The 23,020-nt window shown below is 59.4% G+C and overlaps 1 protein-coding gene across 1 annotated transcript; it reads left to right on the forward strand.

The window, feature by feature from the left end:
* Positions 1-3,195: 3,195 nt before the first annotated feature.
* CSRNP2 (cysteine and serine rich nuclear protein 2) lies at positions 3,196-22,904 on the forward strand. Its single transcript, XM_054051519.1, has 5 exons — positions 3,196-3,317; positions 14,158-14,397; positions 15,416-15,675; positions 18,735-19,031; positions 20,184-22,904. Exons 2-5 carry the CDS (start codon positions 14,247-14,249, stop codon positions 20,997-20,999), a joined length of 1,524 nt encoding a protein of 507 aa, XP_053907494.1. The 5' UTR covers positions 3,196-3,317; positions 14,158-14,246; the 3' UTR covers positions 21,000-22,904.
* The last annotated feature ends 116 nt before the right edge of the window (positions 22,905-23,020 follow it).

Here is a 23,020-nt window from a genome sequence, read left to right on the forward strand (position 1 = left end):
TGGCACAGCCCTGCCTGCGCCAAGGGGGAGCGGATGGGCTGAGGGAAAGCAGTTGAATTTGGAATCATAAACTCATGGAATGGTTTGGGTGGGAAAGGACCTCAAAATCCATTCGGTTCCACCCCTGTGCCGTGGGCAGGGACACCTCCCGCTGGATCAAGGGGTTCGAAGCCCCATCCAACCTGGCCTTGAAGTGGATTTTAATCCAATAGAGGAGGAAAACGCCTGCAGAGTGAGTTGAGAGCAAAGCCCCGAGCTGGAGCGGGTCGCAAGGCACCAGCCCTTCCTGCAGCCCTGGCTGGAAACAAGGGGGGAGGCGAAGGGGTTGGAGGAATGGAGAGGGGTTTGTAATCCTATAACCAGACCTGCTCGTTAGTTAATAATGCAGCTAATCCGTAATCCAAAGGGAAAAGCACCACGGCTGAGCTGCTGAGCAGGAGGAGCGGCTCAAGGAGCTGCTGAGGTGAGCGTGGGGTGGAGAGGAAGGGGACAGGGACCCCGTGGGGCTGCGCCTCGGTCACAGTGGGGTCACTGGGACCCGAATCTGGTGCAGAGCTGGTTTTGGGGTGGTCACAGCCCCGGGGCTGAGGTCAGGATGCTCTGCCAACCCCTTCGGCCCCTCCTGCTGCTGCTCCAGTGGTGGGACTGAGGGCACCAAACCTGGCATTGCCCTCCCAGTTCTACACCGCGGTACCCAGCTTGAGAAACTGGCTACCACTGGTCTGGACAGGCACCCTCTGTTGGGTTAAAAAGTGTCCCAAAGAGATGGTGAATGGAGTTCAACCAGCTGGAGATGGGTCACAAGTGGTGTCCCCACGGCTTGGCGCTGGGTCCAGTCCTGTTCGATATCGACGACCTGGATGCAGGGATTGAATGGACCTTTAGCAAGTTCATGGGTGACACTAAACTGGGAGGAAGTGTTGGTCTGCTGAAGGGCAGGGAGGCTCTGCAGGGGGATCTGGACAGGCTGGATCCATGGGATGGCACCAATGGGATGAAGGTTCAACAAGGCATTAGGAGCGAGGTTTCCTCTTGCTCAGCTCTTCAAGATAATGAAGACATATGAAATATTCCATGAGTTTTGGGCAGAGGGTTGAAAGGCACCGAACAAGTTCAGCCCACGGGGAAGCCTCTCCGCCAGGCGAGCTGCGTCCCTTCCCTTTCCAGCTCCCCATTCCTTGGAGAGCAGCTCGGGGGTTGACGTTGCTTTAATTGCTGCTTAGTTTGGAGGGATGATGTATCTCCTGGTGGATCCACAGCCCGAGAGCGGCTCGCACAGCCCAGCAAAACACTCTACACACAACCACTTCTCTTTAATCAACGTGTGTCAAGGAGGGGTTGGCTGGGGAGCTTGGTGTTCCTCAGGCCATGTAGAGCAGGAGCTTGGATTTCCTCTCCCCTGGACGGGCTGGATCCATGGATGAGGTTCAACACAGCCGAGTGCCGAGTCCTGCTCTTGGGACACAACCACCCCATCCAGCTTCAGGCTTGGGGAAGAGTGGCTGGAAAGCTGCCTGGGAGAGAAGGACCCGGGGCGGGTGGTTGACAGGAGCTGAGTGTGAGCCAGCAGTGGCCCAGGTGGCCAAAAAGGCCGATGGCATCTTGGCTTGGATCAGAAACAGCGTGGCCAGCAGGAGCAGGGAACCGATTCTGCTCCTGTACCGGCACTGGTGAGGCTGCACCTCGAATCCTGGGTTCAGTTCTGGGCCCTCACTACAAGAAAGACATTGAGGTCCTGGAACGTGTCCAGAGAAGCCGAATGGAACTGGTGAAGGGTCTGGAGAACAAGTCTTAGGAGAAGCAGCTGAGGGAACTCGAGTTGTTGAGCCTGGAGAAAAGGAAGCTGAGGGGAGACCTTATTGTTCTCTACAACTGTCTGAAAGGAGGTTGTAGAGAGGAGGGTGTTGGTCTCTTCTCCCAAGCGGGAGGTGATAGGACCAGAGGGAACAGCCTCAAGCTGCACGAGGGGAAGTTTAGATTGGACAGCAGGAAAAATTCCATCACAGAAAGGGTTATTGGGCAAAGTCAGGGGCTGCCCAGGGGGGTGGTCGAGTCCCCATCCCTGGAGGTGTTTTGAAGGCAGGTAGATGAGGTGCTTGGGGGCGTCATTTAGGAGTGGACAGCCACAGTTGGAGTTGATCATCATAGAATCACCGAATAGTTTGGGTTGGAAGGGACCTTAAAGACCATCTAATTCCAAACCCCGCTGTGATGGGCAGGGACACTGGCTCAACCCAAGGCCCATCCAACCTGGCCTTGAACCCCTCCAAGGATGGGACAGCCACAACCTCCCTGGGCAACCTGTGCCAGTGCCTCACCACCCTCACGGTGAAGATATTCCTCCTAATGTCCAGTCTAAATCTGCCCCTTTCCAGTTTAAAGCCATTCCCCCTCATCCTATCGCTCTGTGCCTTTGTAAAAAGCCCCTCTCCAGCTTTCTTGGAACCCCTTTCCATACTGGAAGCGGCTCTAAGGCCTCCATGGAGCCTTCTCCAGGCTGAACATCCTCAAACTCTCTCAGCGTGTCCTTGGACAGGAGGTTCTCCAGCCCTCAGATCATCTCTGTGTCCTCCTCTGGAGGAGTTCATCCCCATTCCCCCTCATCCTATCACCACAGCCTTTGTGAACAGCCCCTCTCCAGCTTTCTTGGAGCCCCTTCAGGTCGCTAGAAGGTCGCTAGAAGGTCTCCTCAGGGCCTTCTCCTCTCCAGGCTGAACAACCCTCTCAGCCTGTCCTCGTACGGGAGGTTCTCCAACCCTCTCCTCATCTTTGTAGCCTCCTCCGAACCCGTTCCAACAGCTCCATCTCCTTCTTACGTTGAGGATTCCAGAACTGGACACAACCCTCCAGATGAGGTCTCACAGAGAGGAGCAGAGGGGCAGAATCCCCTCTCTCTCTCTCTGCTATTCAGGTTTCTTTGGATGCAGCCCGGGACACGGTTGGTTTCTGGGCCTGGAGCGCATGTTGGTGGCTCCTGTTGAGCTTCTCCACCCGCAGCCCTTCTCCTCAAGGCCGTTCCCCATCACCCCCAGCCTGGATCGAAGCCCTTTTCCCACCCAGAGCTCCTCAGTCACTGGTTTCCCGCCCTGCCCCCCCCACCCCCGGGCGGACTCGCTTTCCCAGCATGCCTCGCGGGCTGCGGCGTCGCGCGGGGAGGAAGGAGGGGGGGCAGACAGAGCGTGCTGGTCACGTGACGCCCGGTATATAAAGGGCGGCGCAGCGGCCGCGGCCCCATTGTTGTCGGGGAGCGGCGGCGGGGCGGGTCCGCGCGGAGCCCAGCGCCCAGCGCCCCCGGAGCCGCCCCGCCCGCGGACACGGTGAGGGGAGGGGGGGGCTGCAGGGGTGGGGGGCAATGAGGGGCTGCAGGGACCTGTAGGGAATGGGGGGGGCTGCAGGGAGAAGGGGGGCAATGAAGGGGTGCAGGGGCCTATGAGGGGCTGCAGGGAGAAGGGGGGCAATGAGGGGGTTCAGGGGCCTATGGGGGGGCCTGTAAGGAATGGGAGACTGCAGGGGTGGGGGGCAATGAGGGGGTGCAGGGACCTGTAGGGAAGGGGGGGCTGCAGGGAGAAGGGGGGCAATGAGGGGGTTCAGGGGCCTATGGGGAGGCCTGTAGGGAATGGGGGGCTGCAGGGGATGGGGGGAGAGAAGGGGTGCAGGGGCCTCTTGGGGGGCTTATAAGAGGGAGGATGTAGGGGCCTATAGGGAATGGGGAGAGATAGGGGGTGCAGGGGCCTATGGGGGGGCTTGTAGGGCAGAGGGTGCAGGGAGGGAGGGGGAAATGAGGGGGTTCAGGGGCCTATGGGGGGGCCTGTAGGGGATGGAGGGAGAGAGGGGGTGCAGGGGCCTATAGGGAATGGTCTTATAGGAGGGAAGATGTAGGGGCCTATAGGGAATGGGGGGAAATGGGGGGTGCAGGGGCCTATGGGGGACTTATAGGGGAGAGGGTGCAGGGAGGGAGGGGGAAATGAGGGAGTTCAGGGACCTGAGGGAGTGGGGGGCTGCAGAGGTTGAGGGGAGAGAGGGGGTGCAGGAGCCTGTTGGGGGGCCTATAGGAGAGAGGATGTAGGGGCCTATAGGGAATGGGGGGAGATAGGGAGTGCAGGGGCCTATGGGGGGGCCTGTAGGGAATGGGGGACTGCAGGGGATGGGGGGAGAGAGGGGGTGCAGGGGCCTCTTGGGAGGCTTATAGGAGGGAAAATGTAGGGGCCTATAGGGAATGGGGGAAATAGGGGGTGCAGGGGCCTATGGGGGGTTTGTAGGAGAGAGGGTGTAGGGGCCTGTAGGGAATGGGGGGCTGCAGGGGATGGGGGGAGGGAGGGGGTGCAGGAGCCTGTTGGGGGGCTTATAGGAGAGAGGATGTAGGAGCCTATAGGGAATGGGGGGAGAGAGGGGGTGCAGGGGCCTATGGGGGGGCCTGCAGGAGATGGGGGGAGATGGGGGTGCAGGGGCCTATAGGGAGTGGGCTTATAGGAGGGAAGATGTAGGGGCCTATAGGGAATGGGGGGAAATAGGGGGTGTAGGGGCCTATGGGGGGACCTGTAGAGAATGGGGGGCTGCAGGGGAGGGGGGGGAGAGAGGGGGTGCAGGGGCCTCTTGGGGGGCTTATAGGAGGGAAGATGTAGGGGCCTATAGGGAATGGGGAGAGATAGGGGGTGCAGGGGCCTATGGGGAATGGGGGGCAATGAGGGGATGGGGTGGGTAAGGGGGTGCAAGGGCCTGTTGGGGGGCTTATAGAGGAGAGGATGTATGGGCCTGTAGGGTGTGGGGAGCTGTAGGGGCCTATAGGGAATGGGGGGCTGCAGAGGAGGGGGGCAGTGAGGGGGTGCAGGGGCCTATAGGGAATGGGGGGCTGCAGAGGAGGGGGGCAGTGAGGGGGTGTAGGGGCCTATAGGGAATGGGGGGCTGCAGAGGAGGGGGGCAGTGAGGGGGTGCAGGGGCCTATAGGGAATGGGGGGCAGTGAGGGGGTGCAGGGGCCTATAGGGAATGGGGGGCTGCAGAGGAGGGGGGCAATGAGAGGGTGCAGGGGCCTATAGGGAATGGGGGGCTGCAGAGGAGGGGGGGGCAATGAGGGGGTGCAGGGGCCTATAGGGAATGGGGGGCTGCAGAGGACGGGGAGCAATGAGGGGGTGCAGGGGCCTATAGGGGATGGGGGGCTGCAGAGGAGGGGGCGATGAGGGGGTGCAAGGGCCTATAGGGGTTGGGGGGCTGCAAAGGAGGGGGTCGATGAGGGGGTGCAGGGGATGGGGGTTGCAGGGGCCTATAGGGGAGGGGGATGCAATGAGGGGGTGCATGGGCCTATAAAGGAGGGGGGACTGCAGGGAATGGGGGGCAATGAGGGGGTGCAGGGGCCTATAGGAAATGGGGGGGCATCTTAGGATGCAGGGGATGCAGGGCCCTATAGGGGATGGGGGCATCTTCCAGCTTGGGATGGGGCTGTGGGGAATGCAGGGGTGCAGAGGCCTATAGGGAATGGGGGGGGCTATAGGAGGGGGAAGGACGCAAAGGCCTATGGGGGGGAGGACTTTATAGCTTAGGGAGTTGTAGGGCCTGGGGGACAATGCGGGGGTGCAGAGGCCTATAGAGAATGGGGGGCACAAGGGAGGAGAGAATGCAGGGGCCTATAGCGGAGGGGGAGCTATAGGGGATCGGGCAGTCTTAAAGGTTGGGGGGTGCAGGGACCTATAGGTGGGGGGTGGTGGGGCTAAGGGAGAAGAGGGTACAGGGGATGGGGGGGTCTTACAGGTTACGAGGATGGGGGTGCAGGGACCTATGGGGAATGGGAGAGGATAAAGGGCAAGGGGGTGTAGGGGCCTGTAGGGAATGGGGGCCTATAGAGGATGGGGGGACTTACAGCTGGGGGGGTTGTAGGGGCCTGTAAGAGGTCGGGGGTCTTCCAGTTGGGGTGCTATAGGGGATGGGGGACTTACAGCTGGCAGGACCCTGTAGAGGATGGGGGAGATGTGCAGCTGAGGGCCTACAGAGGACTGGAGGCTATAGGGGGTGAGAGGGCCTATAGTGGATGGGGGGGCATTACAGCTTGGGGGGGGCTATAGGGGATGCGGAGGCCTATAAAGGATGGAAGAGCCTTACAGCTGATGGGGGCTGTAGGGAGTGAGGGGCTTATAGGGGATGCAGCGGTCTGTACTGGGATGGGGAGGCTCTCAGCTGGGGGGGATGTAGGGGCCTATAGGGGCTAGGGGGCCATATAGGGGATGAGGAGGGCTATAGGGGGAGCCTTACAGCTGGGGGGGCTATAGAGGGTGGGGGGTGGCCTTAGAACTGGGGGCTTTATAGGGGATGCAAGGGTCTTGCACCTCAGGGTCTATAGGGGATGAGAGGGACACGTAGGGGATGTAAGGGCCTATAGGGGATAGCAAGGGCCTTACAGCTAGGGGAGCTGCAGGGGATCAGTGGGGCTATAGGGGAGCCCTTGCAGCTGCAGGGCCATAGGTAGATTGGGAGGGGTCTTGCAGCTGGCGGGGGCTTTAGGGGATGCAGGGGCCTATGGAGGGGGGGCTACAGCTGAGGGTTCCTGTAGGGGATGGGGGGGGCCTATAGGGGATGTAGAGCCCTTCTAGTTGCCTGCCTATAGGGGATGGGGGAGCTCTGGAGCTGGGGCTCTGCCCTCTTCTGCACTTTGGGAGACTGTAAGGGGTGTGGGCCCCCCTCATATCTGGGGGGGCTCTTGCAGCTTCACCCTGTCCTGTGCTTTGGGGGGCTGAGGGTCCTATGGAGGAGAGAGGGGGCCTTATGGCTGCTGTAGGGGGGCATGATGGGGGGATGCAGGGCTGAGGGTCCCCGAGAGGTGGTGGGGAAGGGGCTGGTGGTTGGTCATGAGGGGGGACCAGCATGGGGGTCCCCGTCCCGTGTCCCTGAAGATGAGCCCGTGGGGTCCTTGGGTGGGGTGGTTGCCCCCATCACCGGTGCTGGGGGTTCCGAGGGGGCTGGGGTGGATCCCCCTCACCATGAGCTTCCACCACCGCAGGGGCCACAGTTCCTGCTCGCTGCCCCTTGGGGTCCCTGTGACCCCCGAGTCCCCTGGCTCGGTGCTCCGTGGTGGCCAGGACCAGCTCCTTCCATCCTCGGCCACTGCCTGAGGGACCACCAGCGCAGGTGGGAAGAGCATCCAGGAGCAGGGGCTCCACTCAGCACCTCCTGCTTGCCCTCCAGAGGAGCTGGACTAGGAGGAGACCCATGGCAGCGTCCTCTATGCCGTTGCCTCCAAGGTCACCCTTGGCTCCCCTCAACCTTTGGATCCTCTTCTCCACCACCGTGGTCTTTGGCTCCTGGGTTTCCCTGAAGCTTCCGCGTGCAATGCAGGGTGGTCCCACCTTGGTCACTCGGCTCTGATGAGGCACAGAGGGACCAAACGGAGATTTTTGGGAACAGCCTTTTCCATAGCTCCCACCCTTCCTGTGATGCCGGGCAGCAGCCGGTGCGGATCTGCCGGCACGCGGAGGGGATGGAAGCTCTTGGACAACCCATCACTGCTGATTGAGATGCTGGTTGCATAAGCGCAGGCGCTGGTGGTGTCTGAGCTGTGGGAGCCATAGCCTAGATTTCCTCGTTAGCCGCCTTCGTTAGCGGCAGCGTAGGAGAGCAATCTTCAGTTGCTGGCAAAGCCCAAAGCCGATCGCTTGCCAATGCTGGTGGTCAAGAACCAACGCGGGCTGAACGTGGATCTCGGGTGCCACCCGGACACCACATCCCTGGATCAGCCTGGCCAGGGGTCCGTTGCGATTCCACTCGCGGAGACCAACGGCCAAATCCTTTGGGAAAGCCTCCAGCTGCTGATGCGTAAGGGAGCGGAACCGCTATCCCTTCGCTGTGGCCAAGCAGCCGTCGCAGTGGGGCAGGAATTATTTCATCTCATTTCTGGGCTCATCAATACGAGTTCCTGCCCCGGTTGCTGCCCTGGGATAAGGCCTGGGATAATGCTGGCACCGGGGTCAGGGGGCGACGTGTGCCGTGCGGGGCATTGAGGTGCTGCCGGATCCAACTGGTTTTGCTGACTCTTGGTTTAATTCCGTAGCGATGATTGCGCGTGGGGTTAATTTTTCCCTCTTGGAGTGGGGGTTCTGTGGTGTCCAGCCACGTGCTCGAGCGGTGTCCGGACCCTTGCCAAGCAGGATTGACCCTAAAGCCCATCCCTCTGCCTCCCCGGCATGCGTTTGGGCTTCCCATCCCATCCATCCCTGCGGAGTTGAGCGCTTGGCGTTGCCCTTGGGAGGAGGCGTGGAGCAAGGCATTGAGATCCCCATGAGTTCCCGTTTGCTTTTCCCATCTCCCGGTCTCAGTGGGGTCGGAGCTTTGCCGTGCACCTCGGGATTGGGGGGCGATGGCAGGAGCCGCTTTGCCGTGTGCCGGTTGCGCCGAAGGGGTTTGATCCGGCTGCTCCGCAGCACGACACCAGTGCTCTGCAGTGGTGCTGCCGTGTCAGCCGGCGGTGGCAATCCCACGGCACAGCCGGGAAGGAGGGGGAAAAGCAGAGCGAGGGGCGGCTGCTGGATGGGAGCCGCATTCCGGATGGGTTTCAGTTTGAGGGGAGCCCTTTCCTCACCAAGACGAGGAGGGGGGCGGATAGGAAACCGCAGCCTGGCTGCTCCGGCTGCCGGTGCTGCCTCCACGCTCCAGCGTCACCTTCCCGGGAGACACCGGCTGCTGCAACGGAATAAACCGGGCTCCTTTGGTTGCCCCGCAGTTATGTTCTTCTGCCTTTCTCCTGCGTTCTGTGATCCGGTCTTGACACCCATTCCCCACCGAGGTGGGGTCAGGATACGTCTCCGATCCCAGTGCGTGGCTGCTTAGCCCGGAGCGCTCTCCCTCTGGATATGCATTTATTTTCTTCCTTCTTGCATCACATTCCCACCCTCTCCTTATCCGCCTGCTGAAATAATCCCACTTCCTTGTATTAAACCCCTCCAATACCTCAGGATCCTGGGAAGCTTTGTCAGGATCTACTTTTGGCTCTTGCTTTTCATGGGAAACTCATTGAACCGAGACTTCTCCGAAGCCAATGCCACAGGGGTGCAGCTTGGGTGCTTCCTAGAGGGGAGTCAGTGCAAGGAGGAAATCCTGTGCATCCTCGGAGTTCTTGGATCTCAGAGCCCTTGATCCATGCAACCTTTTTGGAGCCATCAGAGAATCCATGGGATGCCCAAAGGATTGCAAAATCTGCGGGATGTCCCCACCTGGTCATTGCTAATTAGTGATTGCTCTGAGTATCTGGAAATTAAGCCACTCTTGACTCCGGAATTGCTGTTTTGGTCTCCATGTGGACAAGCTGGGATAAAGGAGCAGCCCAGTAGCGCGTCCAATGTGGATTCAGGATCATGGAAGGCGATGCTGGAGTCACAGAAGGTGAAAGGAAGCTGCACCACAGCTGGCGGATCCGTTGGCATCAGCTCTGGGGCCACGGAGCATCCCTCAGCCAGAGATGCTCCCATCCTTCCTCCTCTCCCAAAACCTGGAAACCAGCAAGCTGGAACCATAGGAGCTTTTGTAACACAACAGCGGTCATTCCTCGGGATGATCCAGGCTCATTATCAGCCTTGGATCCAGCAGGTTTTCCCAATTGGATCTTGGACCCCATGGCTGGACCAGCTCTGTCTTGGGAGGCTCTTTGTGTCCATGAGTCCCATCTCAGGCCAAGGGTCGAGGCAATTCCAAGCACAAATCCGTGCTGGGTGGAGAATGGATTGGGAGCAGCCCTGAGGAGAAGGACTTCGGGTGTTGGGAAGGAGAAGCTCCACATGAGTTGGCCAAGTGCACTCGCAGCCCAGAAAGCCAAACTGTGTCCTGGGCTGCATCCAAAGCCATGGGAGCAGCAGGGAGGGAGGGAGGGGATTCTGCCCCTCTGCTCCGCTCTGCTGAGACCAAACCTGGAGCCCTGTGTCCAATTCTGGAGTCCTCAGCACGGGAAGGACATGGAGCTGTTGGAGCAAGTCCAGAGGAGGCCACGGAGATGATCTGAGAGCTGGAGAACCTCCTGTATGAGGACAGGCTGAGAGAGTTGGGGTTCTTCATCCTGGAGAAGAGAAGGCTGTGGGGAGACCTTAGAGCAGCTTCCAGTCTGGAAAGCAGCTCCAGGAAATCTGCGGAGGGGCTCTTCATCTGAGAGTGCAGGGATAGGACAAGGGGGAACGATTTTGAGCTGAAAGAGGGGAGACTGAGATGAGATCTTGGGAAGAAATGTTCTCCTGGGAGGATGGAGAGCCCCTGGCCCAGGTTGTCCAGAGCAGTGGTGGCTGTGGCTGCCCCATCCCTGGAGGGGTTCCAGGCCAGGTTGGATGAGGCTTTGGAGCCCCTGATCCAGTGGGAGGTGTCCCTGCCCATGGCCAGAGGTGGAACTGGCTGGGCTTTGAGGTCCCTTCCAGCCATTCCAGGATCCCCTCCTTGCTCCCAAAGGCGCTTCCAGTGGCGGCTGACATGGAAAAAAAGGTCTATTTTTAGTTGAGCTCCTTTTGGTGCTGTTCAACAGCAGAAAAAAGAGGAATCGGGGTTGCACGGCCCCTTCCTCGCAGTGGTGGAGCCAACCTTTCTCTTTCCCCATCCCAAATCCCACCTTGGGGCTTCATTTCCGTTGAAAAACTGAACAAAACCTGGGAACGCTGTAGTTTAATTCCTTCCCCCATCGTTGAAAGATTTATTATGTTCTTCTTTTCCTTGGCTGTGTCTTTGAGGAGGGATCAGGAGAGGCTTTCCTGATGGGATGAGTCTGGAATGAAGGTTCCTGCAATTCCTTGCCCTTGATCTTCCTAAACCGGGATCGGAGCACTGGATTGTGGAGCTCCGGAGCTGCTGGCGTCCTCGCTGCACCCTGAGTTTTTGGAGGCGCAGAGGAGTGTGTGTCCAAAAAAAAAGGCATTTTGAGTTAAGAATGGGATTTACCCAATCCCAACATCTGATGGAGCGCCAGCGGAAGAGGAGGGAACATCTCCATGGTTGTGTCTCCAGAGGTCACCAGGCTGCTCCTGCAGGAGGAGGAAGATGAGGATGGGGTTAATGAGGAGGGATCTGTGGCAATGGCTGGGGTTTCCAGGCTGTTCTCTTGCAGGAGGATGTTCCCTCCATCCCAATCGGAAGTGTCTCCAGGGCTTTCCAGGCTGCTCCCTGGAGGAGGAGGAAGCAACCATGCTGATGGTCAAGGTCTCCAGGGTGCTCCCTGCAGGAGGATGAGGAAGATGATGAGGATGAGGAGGAGCGGAGAGCCATGCCAATGGTCACGGCTCTCCAGACTACTCCTTGGAGGAGGAGGATGAGGAGGAGCAGGGAGCCATGCCAATGGTCACAGCTCTCCAGGCTACTCCTTGGAGGAGGATGAGGAAGGTGAGGAGGAGGAGCAGGGAGCCATGCCAATGGTCACGGCTCTCCAGGCTACTCCTTGGAGGAGGATGAGGAAGATGAGGAGGAACGGGGAGCCATCCCAATGGTCACAGCTCTCCAGGCTACTCCTTGGAGGAGGATGAGGAAGATGATGAGGATGAGGAGGAGCAGGGAGCCATGCTAGTGGTCACGGCTCTCCAGACTATTCCATGCATGAGGATGAGGAAGACGAGGAGGAGGAGGAGCGGGGAGCCATGCCAATGGTCACGGCTCTCCAGGCTACTCCTTGGGAGGAAGATGAGGAGGAGGAGCGGGGAGCCATGCCAATGGTCACGGCTCTCCAAGCTACTCCTTGGAGGAGGATGAAGAAGATGAGGAGGATGAGGAGGAGCGGGGAGCCATGCCAATGGTCATGGCTTTCCAGGCTACTCCTTGGAGGAGGATGAGGAAGAGGATGAGGAGGAGCAGGGAGCCATGCCAATGGTCACGGCTCTCCAGGCTACTCCTTGGAGGAGGATGAGGAAGATGAGGAGGAGGAGCAGGGGGCCATGCCAATGGTCACGGCTCTCCAGACTACTCCTTGGAGGAGGAGGAAGATGAGGAGGAGCAGGGAGCCATGCCAATGGTCACGGCTCTCCAAGCTACTCCTTGGAGGAGGATGAAGAAGATGAGGAGGATGAGGAGGAGCGGGGAGCCATGCCAATGGTCACGGCTCTCCAGGCTACTCCTTGGAGGAGGATGAGGAAGAGGAGGAGGAGGAGCAGGGAGCCATGCCAATGGTCACGGCTCTCCAGGCTACTCCTTGGAGGAGGAGGAGGGATCTATATGGATGGCAGAGATCAGGCTGTTCCCAGCAGGAAGGTGAAGAGGAGGATGAGGATGGAGCCACGTTGATGGCCGAGGTCTCTGGAGCTCTCCAACTCACTCCCTGTGGGAGGATGAAGATGAGAAGGAGGAAGGAACCATGCTTACGGCTGGGGTCTCCAGGGGTCTCCAGGGCTCTCCTGGCTGCTCCTGCAGAATGAGGGGAAGGATGATGACGAGGAACCATGCCAATGCCCGGCTTTCCGGGCTCTCCAGGAGGAGATGCCTATGCAAACGAGCAAGTTACCATGAAGAACGAGATGAACGTCTCCTTTCCCGCTGTCTACTCCCCTGCTACATCTTCTCAAGCTCTTCGCCACCTCCGGCTCCCCATCCCTCCTGGATGGGCGCCCACCTCTCCAGCTCCGGGCGGTTCCTCCTTCCCAACGCAGGGAGTTGATCCGCTGGAAGAAACACAATGAATGCGAACCGTCTCCTGATGGATCCATCCAGGGAATGATGCCGTCTCCGTCCCCAGATGGAATCTGCTGCCGTGAGGCCACCTGGACGCCGTGGCTGATTTTTCTCCCTGGAAGCTCCAGAGGGAGAGGAATTTTAGGCGCTAATTTGGAAGTTGGTTTTGGTGGGATCAGGAGAAGCTATGGATTCTTCTCATTAGTGATCTCCTTCATGGAATGAGGCCGATGGCATTGGCTGAGCCTCAGGATGAGCAGCACTGTGCGGAGCCAGGACGGGGAATGTGGGAATGGTTTTGGGGCGATGAAGGAGTCAAATTCCGGGGGTCGGGATGTGACAGCAATGCTTCAGCCGCCGTTTTCCACCTCCCCTTCTCCCCTCGGATCGTGTGTGGGATCGGTGTCACTCCATCAGCTCTTGGTTTGGGCCGATTGGTTCGGCTGCTGCCGTTCCCGCTCCTTTAGAACGGGATAAAGGAATTTCCTGACAAATCCATACCCCAAAAGCCGTATTTAACCTCAAAACTATGGTATCTGGGGGATGGGAAGTCGCATCCTGCTTGGAGCATCCCTGTGGGTGGAGGGCAGGAAGGATCTACAGAGGGATCAGGACAGGCTGGATCCATGGATGGAGGGCAGGAAGGATCCACAGAGGGATCAGGACAGGCTGGATCCATGGATGGAGAGCAGGAAGGATCTACAGAGGGATCGGGACAGGCTGGATCCATGGATGGAGAGCAGGAAGGATCTACAGAGGGATCGGGACAGGCTGGATCCATGGATGGAGGGCAGGAAGGATCTACAGAGGGATCGGGACTGGATGGATCCATGGATGGAGGGCAGGAAGGATCTACAGAGGGATCGGGACTGGATGGAGGGCAGGAAGGATCTACAGAGGGTTCAGGACAGGCTGGATCCATGGATGGAGGGCAGGAAGGATCTACAGAGGGATCAGGACAGGCTGGATCCATGGATGGAGGGCAGGAAGGATCCATGGATGGAGGGCAGGAAGGGTCTACAGAGGGATTGGGACGGGCTGGATCCATGGATGGAGGGCAGGAAGGATCCATGGATGGAGGGCAGGAAGGATCTACAGAGGGATCAGGACAGGCTGGATCCATGGATGGAGGGCAGGAAGGATCTACAGAGGGATCGGGACAGGCTGGATCCATGGATGGAGGGCAGGAAGGGTCTACAGAGGGATCGGGACAGGCTGGATCCATGGATGGAGGGCAGGAAGGATCTACATAGGGATCGGGACAGGCTGGATCCATGGATGGAGGGCAGGAAGGGTCTACAGAAGGATCGGGACAGGCTGGATCCATGGATGGAGGGCAGGAAGGATCTACAGAGGGTTCAGGACAGGCTGGATCCATGGATGGAGGGCAGGAAGGATCTACAGAGGGTTCAGGACAGGCTGGATCCATGGATGGAGGGCACTGGAGATGGGGATCCCATCAGAGCCGGGCACCGGAGCTGTGATCCGAGGTGGGGAGGCTTTTCCTGCTTATCCCAAGGGATGTTGGCTCATCCAAAATGCCTTTTCCGCAGGGCCGTGGGGAGCCCGCCGGCAGCTCCGGCTCCGAGCAGGTGGCCGAGCCCCATCCCTCCTGCCGGCTCTCCATGCGAAACGCGGCCAAATGGATGCGATCGCGAGCGCCGGCCTCAAGAGGAAATTCGAGGATGCGGACGTGGGCTCGGCCGGCTCCAACTCGGACGACGAGATCTCCAACAGCGACAGCGCCGACAGCTGCGACAGCGTCAACCCCGCCAGCTCCTCCGGCTTCATCCGTGAGTGCACGGGGACGGAGCCGCGAGCACCGGGATGTGGGGCTGGATCTGCCCTTCCGTGGGCTTTGGGGCTGGTGCCGCTCTCGCCAAGTCCATCCCGTGTAGCCCTTTGGGTGCTGAGCTCATCCGTGGGTTGGGATCGGGCCGGAGCCCGGGGAATTCCAGATCTGCCGCCCCACATTGGTGTCCGAGCTCCATCCCGGCTTGGTTCCGGCAGCGCTGGGCCGTGCCGAGGGACTTTGGTGGCTGCGGGGGTGGAGATGAACCGGTGTTGGTGCCATCAGAGGGAAGAGCGCTCCGGGCAACCAACAGGAACTCAACTCATTCCTGGGAGCTGAAAAGGCGCATTCCAGAGGGGTGGGAGATCTTTGGAAACTCTGTTCCAGGGTGGTGGAAGATCTTTGGAAGCTGAGTTCTGGTGGGGTGGGAGATCTTTGGAAGCTGTGTTCTGGTGGGGTGGGAGATCTTTGGAAGCTGCGTTCTGGTGGGGTGGGAGATCTTTGGAAGCCATGTTCCAGAGTGGGGGGAGATCTTTAGAAGCTGCATTCTGGGGAGATGGGAGATCTTTAGAAGATGTGTTCTGGTGGGATAGAAGATCTTTGGAAGCTGCATTCTGGTGGGATGGGAGATCTTTGGAAGCCATGTTCCAGAGTGGGGGGAGATATTTGGAAGCTGCATTCCAGTGGAGTTGGAGATGTTTGGAAGCCGTGTTCCAGAGTGGGGGGAGAACTTTGGAAGCTGCATTCTGGGGAGATGGGAGAATGTTAGAAGATGTGTTCTGGTGGGATGGAAGATCTTTGGAAGCTGCATTCTGGTGGGATGGGAGATCTTTGGAAGCCATGTTCCAGAGTGGGGGGAGATCTTTGGAAGCTGCATTCCAATAGAGCGGGAGATCTTTGGAAGCCATGTTCCAGAGTGGGGGGAGATCTTTGGAAGAAGCTGCGTTCTGGAGGGGTGGGAGATCTTTGGGGCGTCTGTGGCTCCTGATAGCCCCTCTCCGGCTTTTCTCCGCCCGCAGCCACCTCCATCCTGAAGCGGCAGAAGCAGCTCCGCAGGAAGAATGTCCGTTTCGACCAAGTCACCGTCTACTACTTTGCGCGGCGCCAGGGTTTCACCAGCGTCCCCAGCCAGGGCGGCAGCTCCCTGGGGATGGCGCCGCGCCACAACTCCGTCCGTCGCTACACCCTCTGCGAGTTCGCCCAGGAGCAGGAGGTGAACCACCGGGAGATCCTGCGGGAGCACCTCAAGGAGGAGAAGCTGCACGCCAAGAAGATGAAGGTAGTGTCGGGGACACGGGTGGTGTTGGGAGAAATCCAGGTGATGTCCCATCTGGGAACATCTTACGGAGCTTTGGTGGAGCTCGAGCGTAAGCTGGGTCGGAGGAGAGAGATCCAGGCGGGAGTTTGATCCCAACTGGGATGGATTTGGCACCGCTAAACTGCAGTTCTCAGTACAGGGAGGATATGGAGCTGGTGGAGCAACTCCAGAGGAGGCCACGGAGATGATCCGAGGGCTGGAGAACCTCCTGGATGAGGACAGGCTGAGAGAGTTGGGGTTGTTCATCCTGGAGAAGAGAAGGCTGTGGGAGACCTTAGAGCAGCTTCCAGTGCGGAAAGGGACTCCAGGAAAGCTGGGGAGGGGCTCTGGGGCCCTGTGGAGCCTCCGTGGATGGAGGGCAGGAAGGATCCACACAGGAATCTGGAGCTGCCAAGGTGGATTTTAGGCTCTGGGGAGGGATCCTTGGGGATTCTGGAGCTGCCAAGGTGGATTTTAGGCTCTGGGAGGGATCGTTGGGGATCCTGGAGCTGCCAAGGTGGATTTTAGGCTTTGGGGAGGGATCCTTGGGGATCCTGGAGCTGCCAAGGTGGATTTTAGGCTTTGGGAGGGATCCTTGGGGATCCTGGAGCTGCCAAGGTGGATTTTAGGCTTTGGGAGGGATCCTTGGGGATCCTGGAGCTGCCAAGGTGGATTTTAGGCTTTGGGAGGGATCCTTGGGGATCCTGGAGCTGCCAAGGTGGATTTTAGGCTCTGGGAGGGGTCCTTGGGGATTCTGGAGCTGCCAAGGTGGATTTTAGGCTCTGTGGAGGGATCATTTGGGATCCTGGAGCTGCCAAGGTGGATTTTAGGCTCTGTGGAGGGATCCTTGGGGATTCTGGAGCTGCCAAGGTGGATTTTAGGCTCTGGGAGGGATCCTTGGGGATCCTGGAGCTGCCAAGGTGGATTTTAGGCTTTGGGAGGGATCCTTGGGGATCCTGGAGCTGCCAAGGTGGATTTTAGGCTTTGGGAGGGATCCTTGGGGATCCTGGAGCTGCCAAGGTGGATTTTAGGCTCTGGGAGGGGTCCTTGGGGATTCTGGAGCTGCCAAGGTGGATTTTAGGCTCTGTGGAGGGATCCTTGGGGATTCTGGAGCTGCCAAGGTGGATTTTAGGCTCTGGGAGGGATCCTTGGGGATCCTGGAGCTGCCAACCTGGATTTTAGGCTTTGTGGAGGGATCTTTGGGGATTCTGGAGCTGCCAAGGTGGATTTTAGGCTCTGGGGAGGGATCCTTGCGGATCCTGGAGCTGCCAAGGTGGATTTTAGGCTTTGTGGAGGGATCCTTGGGGATTCTGGAGCTGCCAAGGTGGATTTTAGGCTCTGGGGAGGGATCCTCAGCACAGGGAGGACATGGAGCTGTTGGAGCGAGTCCAGAGGAGGCCACGGAGATGATTAGAGGGCTGGAGAACCTCCTGTACGAGGACAGGCTGAAAGAGTTGGGATTGTTCATCCTGGAGAAGAGAAGGCTGTGGGAGACCTCAGAGCAGCTTCCAGTACGGAAAGGGACTCCAGGAAAGCTGGGGAGAGGCTCTGGATCAGGGAGTGCAGGGAGAAGGGAATGTTTTTGAGCTGGAAGAGGGGAGATGGATGAGATCGTAGGGAGAAATGTTTTGCTGTAAGGGTGGGGAGGCCCTGGCCCAGGTTGCCCAGAGCAGTGGGGGCTGCCCCATCCCTGGAGGGGTTCCAGGCCAGGTTGGATGGGGCTTTGGAGCCCCTGATCCAGTGGGAGGTGTCCCTGCCCATGGCAGGAGGTGGGACTGGATGGGCTTTGAGGTCCCTTCCAACCCAAACCATTCCAGGCTTCTATGATTTTTTCCCTTCTTTTGGAGTCGCAGCTGTGTGCGGGGCCGGCGGCAGCGTCCGCCCGCGCTGCTTCAAAGCCGTCGGACAAACCTCACCAGGTCTGTGCCGGTGGAAATTCCAGTCTGGGAGGAGGCAGCCGGGCTGCGTCGGGGGAAGATTGGGATCTTGGCTGGCTCGGCCTGTTTTCCAAGCATTCCCCACTTTCTCGGGACTGGCTCTGCACCCTTGGGTGTTGCCCGGAGGTTGGGATCTGCTTCCTGGGGGTGCCCTGCGGAGCCTCCATGGATGGAGGGCAGGAAGGGTCTACAGAGGGATCAGGACAGGCTGGATCCATGGATGGAGGGCAGGAAGGATCTACAGAGGGATCGGGACAGGCTGGATCCATGGATGGAGGGCAGGAAGGGTCTACAGAGGGATCGGGACAGGCTGGATCCATGGATGGAGGGCAGGAAGGGTCTACAGAGGGATCGGGACAGGCTGGATCCATGGATGGAGGGTAGGAAGGGTCTACAGAGGGATCGGGACAGGCTGGATCCATGGATGGAGGGCAGGAAGGATCTACAGAGGGATCGGGACAGGCTGGATCCATGGATGGAGGGCAGGAAGGATCTACAGAGGGATCGGGCCAGGCTGGATCCATGGATGGAGGGCAGGAAAGGTCTGCAGAGGGATCGGGACAGGCTGGATCCATGGATGGAGGGCAGGAAGGATCTACAGAGGGATCGGAACAGGCTGGATCCATGGATGGAGAGCAGGAAGGCTCTACAGAGAGATCGGGACAGGCTCTTCTCCCAAGGAACAAGGGATGAGAGTAAATGGCCGCGAGTTGCACCAGGGGAGGGTTAGATTGGCTATTGGGGAGAATTCCTTCATGGAAAAGGTTGTCCAGCGCTGGCAGAGGCCGCTCAGGGCGGTGGTGGAGTCTCCATCCCTGGAGGGCTCAGAACACGTGTGTCGATGGGGCTCTTGGGAAGAGCGTTCCGTGGTCACGGTGGGGTTGGGGCGATGGTTGGACCGGATGAGCTCAGAGGGCTTTTCCCACCTCAACGATTCCCTGATTCCATGATAATCTGCCGGGAGCTCAGCACGGGGTGCGTGAGGTGGTACTGTGGGTCCTGGGTGACGCCGGAGGCAGTGGGGGATGCCGGAACCACATCCCCACCCCACGGCGTCACCGGGGTTCGGTGTCACCGGTGCTGACGCTGCGCTGCTGCCCGTAGCTCACCAAGAACGGGACGGTGGAGTCAGAGGAGGCGGAAGGGCTGACGCTGGAGGACGTTTCGGATGACGACATCGACGTGGAGAACGTAGAAGTGGACGACTATTTCTTCCTGCAGCCGTTACCAACCAAACGGCGCCGGGCTTTGCTTCGAGCCTCCGGCGTTCACCGGATCGATGCCGAGGAGAAGCAGGAGCTGCGCGCCATCCGCCTCTCGCGCGAGGAGTGCGGCTGCGACTGCCGCCTCTACTGCGACCCCGAGGCCTGCGCCTGCAGCCAGGCCGGCATCAAATGCCAGGTGAGAGCGGAAAGGGAATGCCGACACCGGAGCCGCGGTGCCCGGGGCTCCTCCAAGTGATCCTGGAGCTGCCAAGGTGGATTCTAGGCTCTGGAGAGGGATCCTTGGGGATCCGGAGCTGCCAAGGTGGGTTTTAGGTGTTAGGGATGGATCCTTGGGGATCCTGGAGCTGCCAAGGTGGATTTTACGCTCTGGGGATGGATCCTTGGGGATCTTGGAGCTGCCAACGTGGATTTTAGGCTCTGGGGAGGGATCCTTGTGGATTCTGGAGCTGCCAAGGTGGATTTTAGGCTCTGGGGAGGGATCCTTGGGGATTCTGGAGCTGCCAAGGTGGATTTTAGGCTCTGGGGAGGGATCCCTGGGGATCCTGGAGCTGCCAAGGTGGATTTTAGGCTCTGGGGAGGGATCCCTGGGGATCCTGGAGCTGCCAAGGTGGATTTTAGGCTTTGAGAATGGATCCTTGGGGATCCTGGAGCTGCCAAGGTGGATTTTAGGCTTTGGGTAGGGATCCTTGGGGATCCTGGAGCTGCCAAGGTGGATTTTAGGCTCTGGGAGGGATCCTTGGGGATCCTGGAGCTGCCAAGGTGGATTTTAGGCTCTGGGGAGGGATCCTTGGGGATCCTGGAGCTGCCAATGTGGATTTTAGGCTTTGAGAAGGGATCCTCGGGGATCCTGGAGCTGCCAAGGTGGATTTTAGGCTCTGGGGAGGGATCCCTGGGGATTCTGGAGCTGCCAAGGTGGATTTGGGGCTTTGAGAAGGGATCCTTGGGGATCCTGGAGCTGCCAAGGTGGATTTTAGGCTCTTGGGAGGGATCCTTGGGGATCCTGGAGCTGCCAAGGTGGATTTTAGGCTCTGGGGAGGGATCCCTGGGGATCCTGGAGCTGCCAAGGTGGATTTTAGGCTTTGTGGAGGGATCCTGGAGCTGCCAAGGTGGATTTTAGGCTCTGGGGAGGGATCCTTGGGGATCCTGGAGCTGCCAAGGTGGATTTTAGGCTCTGGGGAGGGATCATTTGGGATCCTGGAGCTGCCAAGGTGGATTTTAGGCTTTGGGGAGGGATCCTTGGTGATTCTGGAGCTGCTTGATGGATTTTAGGCTCTGGGGAGGGATCATTTGGGATCCTGGAGCTGCCATATCTCCATCTCGCCGCCAGGTTGATCGCATGTCCTTCCCATGCGGCTGCTCGCGGGACGGCTGCGGGAACATGGCCGGTCGCATCGAATTCAATCCCATCCGGGTGCGGACTCACTACCTCCACACCATCATGAAGTTGGAGCTGGAGAACAAGCGCCAAGGCGGGCGATCGGCAGCGACGACGACAACCGAGGAGGAGGCAGCAGCAGCCGCCGCCGTCGCTCCCGGCTCTGCCGGCGACTGGCTGGGCCCGCCGGCCGAAACGCAGGACTTCCAGGAATTCATGGCAGAGAACGAGACGGCCGTGATGCACCTGCAAACGGCCGAGGAGCTCGACAGGCTGAAGGCTGAGGAAGACTCCAGCAACGCTTCCAGCGTGGAGAGTTTGGGCGTTTGCATCCTGGAGGAGCCGCTGGCCGTGCCGGACGGGTTGTGCCCTCCTTTGGCCGCGCCCATCCTCATCCAAGCGCAGTTACCTCCGGGCTCATCCGTTCTGTGCTTCGCCGACGGCTCGGAGCCCGCGGCATCGCCGGGCGCTCAACCCTACTTGAACGATGGCCCCGTGCTCTACTACCAGGTGGAGCCGCGGCCGAGCGCCAAAGCCGCCGAGAGCAGCGCGGCACAACCGCCCGAGAAGGATCCCGTTGGCCGAGCCAACGCCGCCAAGGGCGAAGCATCCAAAAATCCTTCGTCGTCACCGGAGAGCGTGCCGGCCTCCGAGGGCTGCCGAGCGGGCGCTGCTCCGCGCTGCCCGTGTGCCCCAATCCCAGCCGAGCCAGCGCCGGAGCAGGACCGGGAGCTGGCGGCCGGCGAGGGGCCCGTCCTGCCCGTGTGAGCCGCGCCGGCCGCTCAGCGCTCCGTTATTTATTGCCGATGGCTTTTGTGGACCGGCAGCGGTCACCGGGGTTATTTAATGGGGGAGCGGCGCTGCTTTGGACACAGTCTCCCCCGGGAATTCCCGCTTGCCCGGTTTTCCCGGCTTGGCCGATGCCGGCAGCCGCTCGGTTGCCGCACGCCGGATTTGGAGCCACCGGCTTCCCATGGCAGCTCCTTCCCGTCCTCCATTCCCGGAGCTGCCGCTGGCTGCTGGGAGCCCTCTCCGCTCTTTTGGTTTTTAAGGGAAAAAGACCTTTTTTTTTCCTCTTTTTTCCGTTCTTTTACTGAATGTTTACTGGGCCGCGGCACAAGCGGCACCTCCGAGTGCTGCCCCAGCCCCTTCCCTCCGGCCACCGCCGCCGGGACGGCTCGGGAAGGACCCGGAGCCGCCGCGGAGGTTCTCTCATTGCACAAAAAGTGGGAGCGCTGCCCACAAACTCTCTTAGGAATTCGGTGAGGGAGGGGTTTAACCATCAGGATTGGAAAAGACGGAGCCTTTGGCCACCGGTTTAGCTGTGATGGAGAACCGTGTCCGTCTGTCTATCCTCACAGCCGCCTCGAGGGGTGGGAAAAGGATGGGAAAAGCACCTTCCGTGACTCCCCAGCACCGGGATGGGATCCCAGTTTGTGCTGGGGTAGGACAGGGCCGCTCCGAGCTCCCCTTTTTCGGCTTCAACCTCCGTCCCGGTTGGTGGAAGCATCTCCGCTGCCCTTCGCGATGAGCAGAGACGGTGTTTTTAAGGCGAGAAGCAGGAGGAGAGAGGAGCGAAGAATCCCCCTGAGCTTCTTCCCGAGGGTTCCATCCTCCTCGGCTGCCGCTCGTGCTTCTCCTCCTGCTCCCATGGGAATCATCCGAGACGGAGAGCAGCGAAACCAGGGTGGAACCCACGGGCTGAGCCGTAGCGTTTGGTGCGGTTCGAGGCTCTTCTGCTCCCGGTGGTCCAAAGGGGCTGAAATCCCTCTCGGCGCTCGGTGCCAACAGCTCCGGCTTTGGCAAAGCGGCTCCTCCTGTGCCCTCGGCTGCACTCAAGGGCTAAACCAGCGAGGACAAAAGCCTTATCCCTCACCGGCGGCTTTTCCGCGGCCCTTCCCGGTGGGAGCTGCCTCCATCCGTTTGGCCATGGAGGTTTTCAGCTCCAAACCGGCCCAACTCCAGGCTGCGAAACCGGAGCAAAGAGCAACACTTGAATGGGGTAATCTTCGGGTTTGGGGTTTTTTTTTCCCCCTTTTTTATTTCCAGCTGGCTCCGCGCTCCTTCCCGGCTCCGCAGCCACCGCACCTGCGCCTGGACTCGCTTACGCCGAGGCTGGAGGCTCCGTCTGCCGACAGAACGCATCCCGCGGCGCCGCCCTCGCGCTACACAAAGAACCGGTTGAGTTTATTCCATTTTCACAAGGATCCCGACGCGTTCCCAACAAGCGGGTTGTTTTTTTTCCTGCCTTTATGGGTATTTTCGGTTGGTTGAAGCATCCTCACTGGCTCCTGTTCCATACGTACGGTGCCGCGTGGGAATGCCAACAACCCCTCTCCCCCGATGGTGCTACCGGGAGCCCCGGCCTCACCGCAGCGCTGCCGTCCCGGCGTTTTCCAGCTCCGCGTTCTATTTAAACCGCGCCACCGCACCCTCCCCCCCGTCTCACACTGCCTGAGGTGAACCCCACTTTTCATTTCCCGGTGTGAATCCAAAGCTTTGCCTCCGAATATTCCCCCTCCTTCGGCCTTTTCGGTTCTTTTCATGGTGATAAACGCTGTATTTAAAGAGAATATTTAAGTGTAAAACTAAAATAAACGCTCAAACTTGCACAGGGAGTCGCATCTCCAAAGGCGTTAAAACCCATCCGAGGAATTCCTCGGGGCAGGGCTGGAGGGAAGGGTTTTTTTCCCTCCCGGCGCGCTCTGAGCAGGGGTTCTACCCCTCATTTATCCCTAAAAATACTTCAAAAAGGGATATTTTTTTCCAGGTGGCAGCAGGACACGGAG

This window comes from Cuculus canorus, chromosome 29 (genome assembly GCF_017976375.1).
Source record: "Cuculus canorus isolate bCucCan1 chromosome 29, bCucCan1.pri, whole genome shotgun sequence".
Classification (NCBI taxonomy): domain Eukaryota; kingdom Metazoa; phylum Chordata; class Aves; order Cuculiformes; family Cuculidae; genus Cuculus; species Cuculus canorus.

Coding starts and splice junctions, on each gene's coding strand:
- CSRNP2 (XM_054051519.1), top strand. CDS start 14,247: ATGGATGCGATCGCGAGCGCCGGCCTCAAGAGGAAATTCGAGGATGCG. Junction 15,676..18,734: donor TGCACGCCAAGAAGATGAAG/GTAGTGTCGGGG, acceptor TGCTGCCCGTAG/CTCACCAAGAACGGGACGGT. Junction 19,032..20,183: donor AGGCCGGCATCAAATGCCAG/GTGAGAGCGGAA, acceptor TCTCGCCGCCAG/GTTGATCGCATGTCCTTCCC.